Source organism: Lagopus muta, unplaced genomic scaffold (genome assembly GCF_023343835.1).
Source record: "Lagopus muta isolate bLagMut1 unplaced genomic scaffold, bLagMut1 primary scaffold_108, whole genome shotgun sequence".
NCBI classification, from domain to species: Eukaryota; Metazoa; Chordata; class Aves; order Galliformes; family Phasianidae; genus Lagopus; species Lagopus muta.
Genome location: NW_026040177.1, coordinates 139,047 through 156,070, shown reverse-complemented (window position 1 = coordinate 156,070; position 17,024 = coordinate 139,047). Strand labels below are relative to the sequence as shown.

General features: G+C 59.1%; 1 protein-coding gene across 1 annotated transcript; it reads left to right on the top strand.

Moving 5' to 3' along the window:
* Positions 1-921: 921 nt before the first annotated feature.
* On the top strand, positions 922-13,128 carry LOC125687591 (retinal guanylyl cyclase 1-like; the record flags this gene model as incomplete). Its single annotated transcript, XM_048932786.1, is given in 11 exon segments — positions 922-1,071; positions 4,023-4,045; positions 4,047-4,172; positions 6,528-6,691; positions 7,903-8,095; positions 9,086-9,260; positions 10,782-10,880; positions 11,379-11,473; positions 12,445-12,510; positions 12,512-12,531; positions 13,038-13,128. Coding segments are annotated over 11 exon segments (1,202 nt in total), but the record flags the coding sequence as incomplete, so codon positions are not given.
* Between the last annotated feature and the right edge of the window lie 3,896 nt (positions 13,129-17,024).

Sequence of the window (17,024 nt, the reverse complement as noted above, 5' to 3'; positions counted from 1 at the left end):
GGGATCTGTGGGGTAACATGGGATCTATGGGGTTGAGGAGCGGCCTGTGGGGTGACATGGGATCCATGGGATGACATGGGATCTATGGGATGACATGGGATATATGGGGTGACATGGGATCTATGGGGTGACATGAGATCTATGGGGTGAAGGAGAGGACTATGGGGTGACATGGCATCCATGGGGTGCCATGGGATCCATGGGGTGCCATGGGATCTGTGGGGTACCATGGGATCTGTGGGGTGCCATGGGGTCTATGGGGTGCCATGGGGTCTATGGGGTGGATGGATCATGGGGGGTGGGGCAGGCTCTATGGGTCGATCGGATCGAGGGGCGTGGCCTCACCGGAGGAGTGGCCTATGGGTGTGGGCGGAGCCGAAAGGGGGCGTGGCCTACGGATCGGGCGCAGTCTGCGGAGTGGGCAGTGTCTGTAGGTGGGCGTGGTTTGTGGGGTGGGCGTGGCCCATAGGGGGTTGTCAATGGTGGGCGTGGCTTTTTAATGGGTGGGCGTGGCCTATGGGGTTTGTCTATGGCAGGCGTGGCTAATGGGTGGGCGTGGCCTACGGGGGTGTCTATAGGGTGGGTGTGGCTTATGGACGGGCGTGGCCTATGGGGGGGTTGCCTGTGGTGGGTGTGGCTAATGGGTGGGCGTGGCCTATGGGGGTTGCCTATGGGTGGGCGTGGCTACAGGGGTTGCCTATAGTGGGTGTGGCTAACGGGTGGGCGTGGCCAATTGGACTGCCTGCGAGTGGGCGTGGCTAACGGGTGGGCGTGGCCTAAAGGGTCGCCTACGATGGCGGGCGTAGTTTATGAACGGCCTACGGGGTGGGCGGGGCCACCGGGGGGGGGGGGGGGCGTGGCTCATAGAACGGGCGGAGCCTAAAAGGGGGCGTGTCCCGTGACGGCCCCGCCCCCGTTCAGAGCGGCTGTGGACGGCACCCGAGCTGCTGCGCGACGCGGCTCTGGAGCGGCGCGGCTCGTTCCGCGGCGACGTTTACGGCATCGGCATCATCATGCAGGAGGTCATCTGCCGCAGCGCCCCCTACTGCATGCTGGGGCTGCCGCCGGAGGGTACCGCAAAAAAAACCCCCGCCCCAAAACGGCCCCTGCACCCCACAGCGCCTCCAAGACCCCCCGGACCGCCCCCCAGAGCCCCCCTTCACAACACACCAACCCCAAAACCCCACCCAACCCCCCATCACCACCCCCAACCCCTCAAAGACCCCCCAGGTGCCCCCCACGACCACCCAACACCCCCCCAACAAACCCCCAACCGCCCCAAATCCTCCCTTCACACCACACCCACCCCCAACCCCCCTCAAACCCCCCATCACCACCCCCAACCCCTCCAAGACCCCCCAGCTGCTCCCCACAACCACCCAACACCCCCCAAACCCCCAAAGCCCCCCTTTGCACCACACCAACCCCAAAACCCCACATCAATACCCCACAACCCCTCAACGACCCCCCAACAACCCCCCCATCAACACCCCTTTAAGCCCCCCATCAATACCCCCATCATCAGCACCTGCAATCCCTCAAAGACCCCCCAGGTGCCCCCCACGACCACCCAACACCCCCCCAACAAACCCCAACCCCCCCAAATCCTCCCTTCACACCACACCCACCCCCAACCCCTCTCAAACCCCCCATCACCACCCCCAACCCCTCCAAGACCCCCCAGCTGCCCCCTACAACCACGCAAGACCCCCACAAACACCCCCAAAGTCCCCCTTCACACCACACCAACCCCAAAACCCCCCCAACTCCCCCCACCACCACCCCCAACCCCTCCAAGACCCCCCCACCAACACCCCCTGCACACCAAACCAACCCCCCAAAAAACCCCTTTAAGGCCCCCCTCAATACCCCCCCATCACCACCCCCAACCTCTCCAAGACCCCCCAGCTGCCCCCCACAACCACCCGACACCCCCCAACCCCTCCCCAAAGCCCCACACCCACCCCAAATCCCCCCATCAATACCCCACAACCCCTCAAAGACCCCCCCCAGCGCCCCCCCCATCAACACCCCCTGCACACCAAACCCATCCCCCAAACCCCCTTAAGCCCCCCATCAATACCCCCCATCACCACCCCCAACGCCTCAAAGACCCCCCAGTTACCCCCAAAAACCACCCAAGACCCCCCAGCAAACCCCCAACCCCCCCAAATCCTCCCTTCACACCACACCCACCCCCCAACTCCCCCTCAAAGACCCCCTCAACCTCCCCACCACCACCCCAGCCCCTCAAAGACCCCCCAACTGCCCCCCACAAACCACCCAAGACCCCCCAACCCCTCCCCAAATCCCCCCTTCGCACCACCCCCCACCCCAAAACCCCCCCATCAATACCCCACAACCCCTCAAAGACCCCCCAACAACCCCCCCCATCAACACCCCCTTAAGCCCCCCATCAATACCCCCCAGCACCCCCCCCAACCCCTCCAAGAACCCCCAGCTACCCCCCAAAAACCACCCAAGACCCCCCAAACCCCCTCAAAGCCCCCCCTTCTCACCACACCCACCCCCCAACTCCCCCTCAAAGACCCCCCCATCACCACCACCCCCAACCCAAGACCACCCAGCTACCCCCAAAAACCACCCAAGACTCCCCAACAAGCCCCCCAACCCCATCCCCAAATCCCCCCCTTCACACCACACCCACCCCCCAACTCCCCCTCAAAGACCCCCCCAACCCCCCCCACCCCACAACCCCTCAAAGAACCCCCAACCCCCCCATCAAACCCCCCTTCACCCCACACCCCCCAACCCCCCCCAAGACCCCCCACAGCCCCCCATCACCACCCCCCAACCCCTCCGAGACCCCCCCAACCCCATCAACGCCCCTCCTTGACCCTCCCCCACCCCCCCAAAGCCCCCCAACCAACCCCACAACCCCTCAAAGACCCCCAACAACCCCCCCAAATCCCCCCTTCACCCCACATCCCCCAACCCCCCCCCCAAGACCCCCATAGCTCCCCATCACCACCCCCCAGCTCCTCCAAGACCCCCCAGCTATCCCCCAACCCCCCCCCAAATCCTTCTATCTGCTCCATGAACCCCCCCCTTCACCACACACCCCCCCACATTCCCCCCCAAAACCCCCCCAACCCCATCAACGCCCCTCATTGACCCCCAGCTACCCCCCAAACTCCCCCCAAATCCCCCTATCTGCCCTATCAACCCCCCCTTCACCCCACACCCCCCAAAACCCCCCCAAGACCCCCCACAGCCCCCCTTCACCACCCCCAACTCCTCCGAGACCCCCCCAACCCCATCAACACCCCTCCTTTACCCTCCCCCACCCCCCCAAAGCCCCCCAACCACCCACAACCCCTCAAAGACCCCTGACAACCCCCCCAAATCCCCCTCTTCACCCCACATCCTCCAACCCCCCCAAGACCCCCATAGCTCCCCATCACCACCCCCCAGCCCCTCCAAGACCCCCATCTACCCCCCAAACTCCCCTCAAATCCCCTTCACCCCACAACCCCCCCAAAACCCCCTATCTGCCTCATCAACGCCCACCAACCCCTCAAAGACCCCCTACCCCCCCCACCCCCCAACCCCTCATTGACCCCCAGCTACCCCCCAAAATCCCCCCCAAACCCCCCTATCTGCTCCATCAACCCCCCCTTCACCCCCCCAACCCCAACCCAAGACCCACCGTAGCCCCCCATCAATGCCCCAAACCCCTCCGAGACCCCCCCAACCCCATCAACACCCCTCATTGACCCCCCAGCTGCCCCCCAAACTCCCCCCAAGTCCCCCCCTATTGCCCCCATACCCCCCCAACCCCCACTCCCCCCCTTGCCCCCACATCCCCCCCCTCCCCCCAACCCCCCCTATTGCCCCCACATCCCCCCCATCACCACCCCCCAACCCCTCAAAGACCCCCCCCAAACCCATCAACGTCCTTCCCTGACCCTCCCCCACCCCCCCAAACCCCTACCAAACCCCCCCCCCCACAACACCAGTCTCATCCCCCCCCTCCCTATTGCCCCCCCCCCTCTTTTTAGAGATCATAGAGAAGGTCGCCCGCCCCCCCCCCGCTGTGCCGCCCCGCGGTGTCGGCGGACCAGGCGCCGCTGGAGTGCATCCACCTGATGAAGCAGTGCTGGAGCGAGCAGCCCGACAGGAGGCCCAACATCGACCAGATCTTCGACCAGGTGCCGCCGGGGGGGGGGAGAATGGGGGCGATAAGGGGGGTGGGGGGAGTGGGGGGGCATGAGGGGGGAGTAGGGGGGGATATGGGGGCAATAGGGGGGGTTGGGAGGCGGGGGGGATGTGGGGGCAATGGGGGGTGGGGGGGTTATGGGGGCGATAAAGGGGGTGGGGGCAATAGGGGGGATGTGGGGGCAGTGGGGGGGGATAAGGGGGGATATGGGGGCAATAGGGGGGGTTGGGGGGCAGGGGGCGATGTGGGGGCAATATGGGGAGTGGGGGGGGGATGTGGGGACAGTAGGGGGGGATTGGGGGGAATATGGGGGCAATAGGGGGGGTTGGGGGCGGGGGGCGATGTAGGGGCAATAGGAGAGAGTGGGGATGAGGGGGATGTGGGGGCAGTATGGGGGGAATTGGGGGGGATATGGGGGCAATAGGGGGGGTTGGGGGGATATGGGGGCAATAAGGGGGTTGGGGGGCGGGGGGCGATGTGGGGGCAATAGGGGGAGGGGGGGGGATTGGGGGGGGATGTGGGGGAAGTAGGAGGGGGATAAGGGGGGATGGGGGGGATATGGGAGCAATAGGGGGGATTGAGGGGCAGGAGGCGATGTGGGGGCAATAGGAGGGAGTGGGGAGAGGGGGGATGTGGGGGCAATGGGGGCTGGGTGTTGGGGGGGATATGGGGACAATAAAGGGATTGGGGGTGGGAGGGATGTGGGGTCAGTAGGGGGGGATTGGGGGGGATATGGGGGCAATAGGGGGAGTGAGAGTGGGGGGCAGTGGGGGGATGTGGGGGCAATATGGTGAGTGGGGGTGGGGGGGGGTATGGGAGCAATAGGGAGGTGGGGGGATGGGGGGGGATGTGGGGGCAGTAGGGGGGGATGGGGGGGGATATGGGGCAATAGAGGGGGGTTGGGGATTGGGGGGGCGATGTGGGGGCAATAGGAGGGAGTGGGGATGGGGGGGATGTGGGGTCGGTAGGGGGGGATTGGGGGGGATATGGGGGCAATAGGGGGGGTTGGGGGGATATGGGGGCAATAAGGGGGTTGGGGGCGGGGGGCGATGTGGGGGCAATAGGAGGGAGTGGGGATGGGGGGTACATGGGGGCAATATGGGGGGAATTGAGGGGGGATATGGGGGCAATAGGGGGGGATGGGGGGGATATGGGGGCAATAGGGGGAGTGGGGGGATTGGGGGGGATGTGGGGGCAGTAGGAGGGGGATAAGGGGGGATAGGGGGGGTATGGGAGCAATAGGGGGGGTTGGGGGCAGGGGGCGATGTGGGGGCAATAGGAGGGAGTGGGGGAGGGGGGGGATGTGGGGGCAGTAGGGGGGATGGGGGGGATATGGGGGCAATAGAGGGGGGTTGGGGGACGGGGGGGCGATGTGGGGGCAATAGGAGAGAGTGGGGATGGGGGGGATGTGGGGGCAGTAGGGGGGGGATTGGGGGGCATATGGGGGCAATAGGGAGGTGGGGGGACTGGGGGGGATGTGCGGGCAGTAGGCGGGGGATAGGGGGGATATGGGGGCAATAGGGGGGGTTGGGGTCAGTAGGGGGGATTGGGGGGCATTGGGGGGGATCTGGGGGCAATGGAGGGGTTGGGGGGCGGGGGGGATGTGGGGTCAATAAAGGGGTTGGAGGTGGGGGGGTTATGGGGTCAGTAGGGGGATATTGGGGGGGATATGGGGGCAATGGGGGGGTTGAGGGGCAGGGGGGGATGTGGGGGGCAATAGGGGGGTGAGGGTGGGGGGGGATATGGGGGCAATAGAGGGGGTTGTAGGTGGGGGGGTTATGGGGTCAGTAGGGGGATATTGGGGGGGATACGGGGGCAATGGGGGGGTTGAGGGGCGGGGGGGGGATGTGGGGGCAATAGGGGGAGTGGGTGTGGGGGTGGGATGTGGGGGCAATGGGGGGGTGAGGGGGATATGGGGGCAATTAAGGGGGTTGGGGGCAAGGGGGGATGTGGGGGCTATGGGGGGGGGGGGGAATGAGGAAAAATGGGGGCCATGGGACACAGGGATGGATTGGGGTCATTTGGGATTTGGGATTTGGGGTTGGGAGGAGCCAAAATGGGGCCATGGGACACAGGGATGGATTGGGGTCATTTGGGATTTGGGATTTGGGTTTGGATGGAGGAAAATGGGGCCATGGGACCGCAGGGATGGATTGGGGCCATTTGGGATTTGGGATTTGGGATTTGGGATTGGATTTGGGGTTGGATGGTGCCCCAATGCGGCCATGGGACACAGGGATGGGAGGATATGAGACAAAAGGACGAATTGGGTTCTGTGGGATCTGAGATTGGGGCTGAGGCTTTGGGGTCGGGCTCCCGGGGTGACTTTTGGGATTTTTGGGGGTAGTTCAAGAGCATCAACAAGGGGCGCAAGACCAACATCATCGACTCGATGCTGCGCATGCTGGAGCAATACTCGAGCAACCTGGAGGACCTGATCCGCGAGCGCACCGAGGAGCTGGAGATCGAGAAGCAGAAGACGGACAAACTGCTCACCCAGATGCTGCCCCCGTCAGTGCCGTGTGGGGCCGGGGGGAGGATTGGGCCCTATGTGGGGTCTGTGGGGTGGGGAGGGGGGTGGGGGTGGCAATGGACCCTATTTGGGGTCTGTGGGGCTGGGGAGGGGGTGGTGATTGGGATGGGGTTTGTATTGGAACCAATTTGGGGTCTGTGGGGCTGGAAACGGTTGGCCATTGGGGTGGGATTGGTATTGGAACCAATTTGGGATCTGTGGGGTGGGGTTGGGGTGGTTGTTGGGGTGGGGGTGGTATTGGACCCTATGTGGGGTCTGTGGGGTGGGGAGGGGGGTGGGGGTGGCATTGGACCCTATTTGGGGTCTGTGGGGCTCTGGAGGGTTGGCCATTGGGGTGGGGTCGGTATTGGAACCAATTTGGGGTCTGTGGGGTGGGGAGGGGGGTGGGCAGTGGGGTGTGGGTGCAGTTGGACCCTATTTGGGGTCTGTGGGGCGGGAGAGGGGGTGGTTGTTGGGGTGGGGGTGGTATTGGACCCTATGTGGAGTCTGTGGGGCCAAGGAGGGGGTGGGCAGTGGGGGTGGGGGTGGAATTGGACCCTATTTGGGGTCTGTGGGGCTGGAGAGGGGGTGGATGTTGGGATGGGGTTGGTATTGGAACCAATTTGGGGTCTGTGGGGCTGGAAAGGGTTGGCCATTGGGGTGGGGTTGTAACTGGACCTTATTTGGGATCTGTGGGGCCAAGGAGGTGCTGGGCAGTGGGTTGGGGATGGAATTGGACCCTATTTGGGGTCTGTGGGGCTGGAGATGGATGGTTGTTGGGGTGGGGGTGGAATTGGACCCTATTAAGGTCTGTGGGGCTGGAGGGGGGGTGAGCAGTGGGGTGGGCTTGGTCCCAGCCCCTATTTGGGGTCTGTGGGGCCAAGGAGGGGGTGGGCACTGAGGTGAGGTTGGAATTGGACCCTATTTGGCGTCTGTGGGAATGGAGGGGGGGTGGGCAGTGGGGTGAGTTTGGTCCCAGCCCCTATTTGGGGTCTGGGGGGCTGGCGGCGGTTGGCCGCTGCTTTGACCCATTGGGGTCGATGGGGGTCAGGGTTGCTGGGGTCAGGGTGCAGGCAGTCAGCAGCCCTTTAGGATCCGTGGGGCAGGAGAAGAAGGTGGATGTGGCCAATGGGCTCCATGGGGCCATGCCCCACAAGCACCGACCCCATGCTCTCTCCCCTGCCCCCCCCCCCCCCACATCGCCCCCCAGCTCGGTGGCCGAGGCGCTGAAGATGGGGACCCCGGTGGAACCCGAATACTTTGAGGAGGTGACGCTGTACTTCAGCGACATCGTGGGCTTCACCACCATCTCGGCCATGAGCGAGCCCATCGAGGTGGTGGATCTGCTCAACGACCTCTACACCCTGTTCGACGCCATCATCGGTGCCCACGACGTCTACAAGGTCAGCGCCAGCCGTGGATCCGAGCTCCTCGTGGCTACTGGTGGCCACAGAGATGAGATCTGAGCTCCTCGTGGCTCCTGGTGCCAACAACCATGGGATCTGAGCTCCTCGTGGTCCTTGGTGGCCACAAAGATGGGATCTGTGCTCCTTGTGGCTCCTGGTGGCCACAACCATGGGAACGAAGCTCCTTGTGGATCCTACAGGCCACAACTATGGGATCCGAGCTCCTTGTGGCTCCTGGTGGCCACAAAGATGGGATCTGAGCTCCTCGTGGCTCCTGGTGGCCACAAATTTGGGATCTGAGCTCTTCGTGGCTCCTGGTGGTGACAAAGATGGGATTTGAGCTCCTGGTGGTTCCTGGTGGCCACAAAGATGGGATCTGAGCTCCTCGTGGTTCCTGGTGGCCACAAAGATGGGATCTGAGCTCCTCGTGGTACTTGGTGGCCACAAAGATGGGATCTGAGCTCCTCGTGGTTCCTGGTGGCCACAGAGATGGGATCTGAGCTCCTCGTGGTCCTTGGTGGCCACAAAGATGGGATCTGAGCTCCTCGTGGTTCTTGGTGGCCACAGCCGTGGGATCTGATCTCTTCATGGTTCTGGGGTACCACAGCCATGGGATGTCCCTCCGCACGGCTGACAGCAGCCATAACTGTAGATCTGACCTCCTTGGGGACCCCGGTAGCCGTAACCATGGGATGTGGCCTCCTTTTGGTTGGCCATAGCTGCAGCCGTGGGTCGCGGTCACCCGTGGGTCCTCAGCAGCCCCAAGGACGGAACGCTGACACCTCCTTGTCTCTGTGGCCCTCGTGAGCCCAAGGCCGCGACACGGCGCCTCCCGTTCCTCCTCACCCCGCCGTGGCCATGGCCACCAAGCGCCCAGCGACGGCTGCGGGTCCCGCGTCCCTCCGAGGCCTTCGCCCCCTTCGCCCCAAACGAGCTTCTCACCCCGCCCTGCTCTGACCCCCCCCTCCCCACCTTCCTTCCCCACAGGTGGAGACCATCGGGGACGCCTACATGGTGGCCTCAGGGCTGCCAAAGCGCAACGGGAACCGGCACGCGGGGGAGATCGCCAACATGTCGCTGGACATCCTCAGCTCCGTCGGCACCTTCAAGATGCGCCACATGCCCGAGGTGCCCGTGCGCATCCGCATCGGCCTGCATTCGGGTAAGGCCACGCCCACTTCCGGCCATGCTACTCCACACGCTCGACCACGCCCACTTCCGGCCACACCCAATTCCTGCCACACCCCCTTCATACGCTCGACTACACCTGCTTCCGGTCACGCCCACCGTCACCCCTCCCCCCCATTCCCCCCCCCTCCCACAACCCATAAGGAGCTGCCATCACCCTGTTGGCCAACTGTAACATGGCAACGAGCCGATGGCCACGCCCACTTCTGGTCACGCCCACTTCCGGTCACGCCCCACTTCCGGTCATATAAGCATGACCACCAGCCCCCCCCCCCACACCCACACCCTGAGGAGCTGCCATCACGCTGTTGGGCAACAATAATGTGGCCACCAGCCAATGGCCACACCCACTTTCGGCCACGCCCACTTCCGGTCATGCTCACTTCCTGCCACGCCCACTTGTGGCCATGCCCACTGTGACCACGCCCCCTCCACATCCATGCCCCAAGGAGCTGCCATCACAGCATTGGCCAACTGCAATGTGGCCGCAAATTGGTAGCCACGCCTACTTCTGGCCACGCCCACTTCCAGCCACACTGATGCTACACATGATTGCTTTCACTCACAAACTCACACTGGACGCACCCACTTCCGGCCACACCCACATTGACCACGCCCTCTTCCGGCCACACCCACATTGACCACGCTCACTACATACCCATGTCCCCAAGGACATCTGCCATCACACCATTGGCCGACCTCACCATGGCCATGAGTCAATGGCCACGCCTACTTCTGGTCAGTCCCACTTCCTGTCGCAACCACCTCGACCACGCCCACTTCCTGTCACACCCAAGTTTGGCCACGCCCCTTCTATACCCGTGTGCATGGAGCTGCCATCACGCCCACTCCCGATCGCAACCACCTCGACCACTCCCACATCCGGTCACGCCCACATTTGGCCACGCCCCCTCCACACCATCATTCTATTGGCCAACCCCAATGTGGGCAGCATTTGATGGCCACGCCCACTTCTGGGCACCACCCATATAGACCACGCCCCCTCCACATCCACACCCTGAGAAGCCGCCACGCCATTGGCCAAACTCAACACGGGGACAATTCAATGGACACGCCCACTTCCTGTCACATCCACACCAGACCACGCCCACTTCCTGTCACACCACCTCAAACCACGCCCACTTCCGGTCAAACTCATGTCAGCCACGCCCACTTCTGCTTACACCCACACAAGGAACCTCCGTTGGCCGGACTCGACATGGATGTAAATCAACGGCCACGCCCCCTCCTTTTTTCCACTACCACGCCCACTTCCGGCCACACCCCTTCAGAAACCACGCCCACTTCCGATCACACAACACACTTTTAGAAGCCACGCCCACTTCCGGTTTCCCCCACTGCCCCCCCCAAATCCACACCCCAGAAACGCCGCCGCGCCATTGGCCCACCTGAATCGCAGCCCCCAATCCTGCGGCCACACCCTTCACGTGACCATGTCCTCCTAGGCCACGCCCCCTCCCGTTCTTACCCACAGGGCCGTGCGTGGCCGGGGTGGTGGGGCTGACCATGCCGCGCTACTGCCTCTTCGGGGACACCGTCAACACCGCCTCGCGCATGGAGTCCACCGGCCTGCGTGAGTACACGCGTGTGGCACGTGTGGAGCGTGGCCGCCGACACGCGTCCTCATGTGTGTGTCCTCTGTGTGCGTCCCTGTGCGCCTCTGCACGTGTCACACACGGCTGCTGCCACGCGTGGCCCTGAGTGTGTTCTCATGCGTGTCCCCACGTGTGCCCTCGTGTGAAGTCTTCATGTGTGTCACGCAGCTGTGAACACGTGTGTCCTCATGTGTGCCCTCCATGTGTGCCCCCATGTGTGTCCTCACTGGAGCCTTTATGTGGGTCGCACAGCTGCCAACACGCGTGTCCTCTGTGTGTGTCCTCATGTGTGCCCTTGTGAGTCCTCATGTGTGTCACACAGCTGTCCCCTACATGTGTTCCACATGCATCCTGTGTTCCATGTATCCCCTACCCATGTTCCCTGTGTCCCCTACCCGTGTTCCAAGTGTCCCCTACATGTGTTCCTGTGTCCCCCACCCACGTTCCACGTGCTGCCCCCTGGTGTCTCCCCGCAGCGTACCGGATCCACGTCAACGCGCGCACGGTGGCCATCCTGCGGGCGCTGCAGGAGGGCTTCAAGCTGGACATCCGTGGCAAGACGGAGCTCAAGGTGCCCCCTGCCCCCCGCCGCCCCCCAGCGCCCCCAGCTGCCTCCCCACTTTATCCTCGGGCTGCCCTGGGTCCCCCAAGTGGAGGGGGGAGGGGGAGGGCTGTCCCACCTATTGCCCCATATCGCAACCGTTGCCCCAGTATCGCAACTATCGCCCCTTTATCGTGACTATTGCCCCCTTTATCATGACTATCGCCCCTTTATCATGACTATCACCCCATTATCATGACTATCGCCCCCTTTATCATGACTATCACCCCATTATCATGACTATCGCCCCTTTATCATGACTATCGCCCCATTATCATGACTATCGCCCCTTTATCATGACTATCACCCCCTTTATCGTGACTATCACCCCTTTATCATGACTATCGCTCCCTTTATCATGACTATCACCCTATTATCATGACTATCGCCCCTTTATCAGGACTATCTCCCCTTTATCATTATTATTGCCCCTTCATCATGACTATCGCCCCATTATCATGATTATTGCCCTATTATCATGACTATCAGTCTTTTATCATGACTATCAGCCATTATCATGGCTATTGCCCCTTTATCATAATTATCACCCCATTATCATGACTATCACCCTATTATCATGACTATCGCCCCTTTATCAGGACTATCACGCCATTATCATGACTATCGCTCCCATTATCATGACTATCACCCCTTTATCATGGCTATCATCCCTTTATCACGACTACCTCCCCTTTATCATTATTATTGCCCCTTTATCATGACTATCGCCCCCATTATCATGACTATCACTTCCATTATCATGACTATCACCCTATTATCATGATTATTGCCCTCATTATCATGTCTATCACCCCTTTATCACGACTACCTCCCCTTTATCATTATTATTGCCCCATTATCATGACTGTCGCCCCCTTTCTCACCACCATCACCCCATTATCACGACTATCACCCCCCCTCCTCTCCCATCTGTCCCACAGGGGAAGGGCGTGGAGGACACTTACTGGCTGGTGGGACGCGAGGGTTTCACCAAACCCATCCCCACCCCCCCCCGACCTCCTGCCTGGGTGAGTGGGGGCCAAAGGAGAGGGGGGTGGGGTGGGGGGGGGCACGTGGGTGCTATAAGGGAGCTTTGGGTGCTCTGGGGGTTTTTGGGTGCTATGGGGTGAGGGGGGGGTGGAGCCGGGGTCACACAGAAGGGGCATCTGGGTGCTGGGTGTGGAGAATGTGGGTTCTAAAGAAGGGGCATCTGGGATCTGCATTGGGGGGGGGGGGGGCTGAGTGCTGTGGGGTGAGGGAGATGCTGGTGGGAGGGGGGAGGGTGGAGGGCACTCGGTTTCTGTGGGTGTCCCAAAAGGGGGGGGGGGACTGGGTTCTATGCGAGCGGGCACCTATGAGGGCACACAAGGGTCAGAGATTAGGGGGAGAAGAATGGGGGAGGGGGGGGGGAGACAGAGATCACCAAGGAGAGGCTGGGGGCTGATTAGGAGGGGAATTTGGGGGCGTTGAGGAGGGTGGGCAGGTGGGCAATGAGGGGGGGATCCGGGTGACATCTGTGCCCCCCAACCCCCAGGGCCAGCAATCACGGCATCAGCCTGGATGAGATCCCGGCCGAGCGGCGCCGCAAGCTGGAGAAGGCACGACCAGGGCAGGTCCTCAAATAGCCCTGGGGGAGGGGCCAGGTGAGGCCACGCCCCCTCCTCAGGTCACTTGCCCCCTCCCCCCCCCACTCCCCCCCGCAAGTTTTGTGTCCCCCACAAACTGGCAGCCCCAATTGTTGCCCCCCATAGGGCTCTCAATGGAGTCCTCCAAACCATAGAGATGAGACCAGGCCAGTCCACAACTCCTCTCTATGTCCTTTATTGGTCACCTCTATGGTCAACTGCATGGTCTTTTCTATGGTCTCCCATCGGTCATCTCTATGGTCATCACTGTAGTCTCCTCTATGGTCATCTCTATGGTCTTCCATTGGTCATCTCTATGGTCGTCTCTATGATCTTCTCTATGGCCACCAATACAGTCCCCACATTTGGAGTCCTCCAGACCATAGAGATGAGGCCAGGCCAGTCCACACCCTGTTTATATATTCTCTTGCTGATGGTTCTTACGGTCATCTCTATGGTCACCTCTATGGTCACCTGGAGTTTCTCCACACCATAGAGAAGAAGCCAGGCCAGCCCACAACTCTTCCCATACGTCTTCTCGTTGGCTATTCCTATGGTCATCTCTATGATCATTTCTCCACTCACACTTGGAGTTTCCCCAGATCACAGAATCACAGAATCACAGAATCACCCGGGTTGGAAGGGACCCCAAGGATCATGTAGTTCCAACCCCCCTGCCTAGCAGGGCCACCTGCTACACATTTCAGATCAGGTTGCCCAGGACCCCGTCCAACCTGGCCTTGAACACGTCCAAGGACGGGGCATCCACAACCTCCCTGGGCAGCCCCGTTCCAGGGCCTAACCACTCTCCTAGTAAAGAACTTCCCCCTAACATCCAACCTTAATCTTCCCTCCTTCAACTTGGATCCATTTCCCCTAGTCCTGCTGTTGTCAGCCCTCTTGAAGAGTTTACTCCCCTCCTGGCTGTAGGTTCCCTTCAGGTATTGATAGGCTGCAATGAGGTCACCCCCGCAGCCTTCTCTTCTCCAGGCTGAACAAGCCCAACTCCCTCAGCCTGTCCTCATAGGGGAGGTGCTCCAGCCCCCTTGATCATCTTAGTCGCCCTCCTCTGGACCCTTTCCAAAATCTCAATGTCTTTCTTGTACTGAGGGCTCCACACCTGGACACAGGACTCCAGATGGGGCCTCACAAGAGCCGAGTAGAGAGGGGACAATCACCTCCCCTGTCCCTGCTGGCCAACCCCTCTCCTGATGGAGCCCAGGATCCCACTTGCCTTTCGAGCTGCCAGAGCGCACTGCTGGCTCATGTTCAGTCTCTCGTCCATCAGGACCCCCAGGTCCTTCTCTGCCGAGCTGCTCTCAAGGACCACTCCTCCCAGCCTGTACAGGTGCCTGGGGTTCTTCTGGCCCAAATGCAAAACCCTGCAATTTGCCGTGTTGAATCTCATTAGGTTCACCCGAGCCCAGCCCTCCAGCCTGTCGAGGTCCCTCTGAATGGCATCCCTTCCTTCCACCGTATCAACCGCACCACTCAGCTTGGGTGCACTCAATTCCCTCATCGATGTCATTAATAAAGATGTTAAAGAGCACCGGTCCCAAGACAGACCCTTGGGGGACACCACTTGTTACTGGCCTCCACCTGGACATAGAGCCATTGACCACCACCCTCTGTCTGCAGCCTTTCAACCAACTGCTTATCCATCGGGTCGTCCACCCATTAAATCCACTTCCCTTCAATTTGGAGATGAGGATGTGGTGGGGGACCATGTCAAAGGCCTTGCTCAGGTCCAGGTAAATGACATCGGTCGCCTTCCCTTCGTCCACCAATGCCGTCACTCCATCATAGAAGGCCACAAGATTAGTTAGGATCTGACCTTTCTGATCACAAGAGTATTGCACTGAGTGCAGGTGTCCAGTTGTGGAAAGGCCTGCCATAATGCTGATGTGTGGGATGAAACTGGGGTGCTAGACACAACTAGTTCCAGCCCATTGCTACTCCCTCCTACTGCCCCACAGGACCCATTAGCCAATGAGCAGGCAGCTCAGAGGGAGTGCAGCTCAGAAGAAAGATTGCAGAAAAGAGTGGGAACACCTTGGAAGAAGGTCATGGAGAAGGTGCTATGTGCCCCCAGCAACGCTCACCCTGCAGCTCCTGAAGAGCGTATGCTGGATCAGGGAGAGGTGTGAGGAGGAAGGGAAAGCGGAGAGGAGCTACACTGCGACAGATGAAGGAGTCAGAAACGGAGGGGTGAGGAAGACCTGCTGAGTAGGGGAATGGGATGAAGAAATGAAATTTATTTTTGAATGTTTTTTGGTACTCAATCCAGTTCTTTGATCTTCCTCCAACATTACCTAATTCTGTTTGTAAGTTGTTGTGTTTAAGTGGAAAGAACTGACTTGTGGATAAGACAAAGCAGTACTCCCCTAGCGTCTGATTCACCAACTGCTCTTGCATACATGCAGTTTCTCCAAAGGCGATAAAGGATTACATATTTTCTATGGATATTTTCTATGAGAATTCTTTTTTTGCCTTCGAATATACAAAATCTGAACATCCATGCTGCTTGTGATTTCATGCTCCTTCTGAAAATTCTTGCTTTTTTCCAGACAAGAAAACGTATATTTGTGTGATCCGTGTTGTATTATTTTTAGATAAAGTGATGACCGTTAGTCTACTCGGTAAGACTGACATTCACTACCTAATTTTTCCGTAAGAGCGCAATCCCTATTCTTGAGATGTAGTTAATATAGCGAGGCTAGAAATAATGGAAGCCACACCGAGCTTGGTCTCTACTTTGAAGGTATCATTTTAAATCATATGTATTGAAAGTGAAAATGCCTAGTCATTTCTGTAAGCTTATATTTAGCTTTAGTAAGCTAAACTTGAGCTTATTTTGATAGCATACGTTTAAAGCGTTGATCTGAATGATCTTTTGTAAATTCTGGTGATATTCAGAAGGCAGACACCTTTGAAGTCTATAGAATAATATTACTTAGTGATACCAGTTATTAATCCACGTTTCCTCATGTTACTCATCCTTTTAACTGAAGGTTGGGTTTCATTATATTATGGGAGTTAAGGGAAATCAAGTAAAATTGATTTTCAAATGGATTCTAAGATTTCATTTGTGTTTTTAATCCCTCTTTAGAGGAGGACATCATGTCAAGTGAGGCAGTTTTACACAGTAGATTGAGGCCATGATCTTGGCTTTATAAACAAATTCAGCAACAGTGGTAGTGAGAATCCATGATTTTATTTTCTTCTCCCAGAAATGCCAGTTCCCCCCCCCCCCACCAGGTACCACATTTTCTTCCAAAAATGAGACATTCTCTCCCCAAAATCATGGCTTGCTCCAGTAAAATGACATTATCTCCCAGAAATACCAGTTTTTGCCCAAACATAGTACAGTTTCGACCACAAGTATCACATTTAAACCTGAAAGAGGACACTTTCTTCCCAACATACCGTATTTCCTCCCAGAAATCCCACCCTTCACCCAAATACATGGCATTTTCTCCCACAAGTAGTACTTTTCCATCAAAAATAGGACACTTTCTCCCCAAACAAGGATCGTTTCTCCCTGAAATACCAGTCTTCTCCCCAAAGGGATGACGTTTTCTACCAGAAATACAGGTTTGCTTAGGTATACTTCATGTTTCATCCACAAAATACTAAGTGACAGTAGCAAATGTGACATTTTCCAACAAAAACATGAAATTTCCTGCCAGAAATACCAGCTTTCTCGCAAATATGTGATCTTTTCTGCCTAAAGAAGACAGTTTCTCCAGGAAACACAGTTCTCTCACAAACATCGGAACTTTCCCCCCCAAGAGAAGACATTTTCTCCCAGAAATACCAGTTCTCTTAGAAACGCCTCCCATTTTCTACCAAAAATACAACTTCACACTCTTCAATATGACATTTATTCCCAGAAA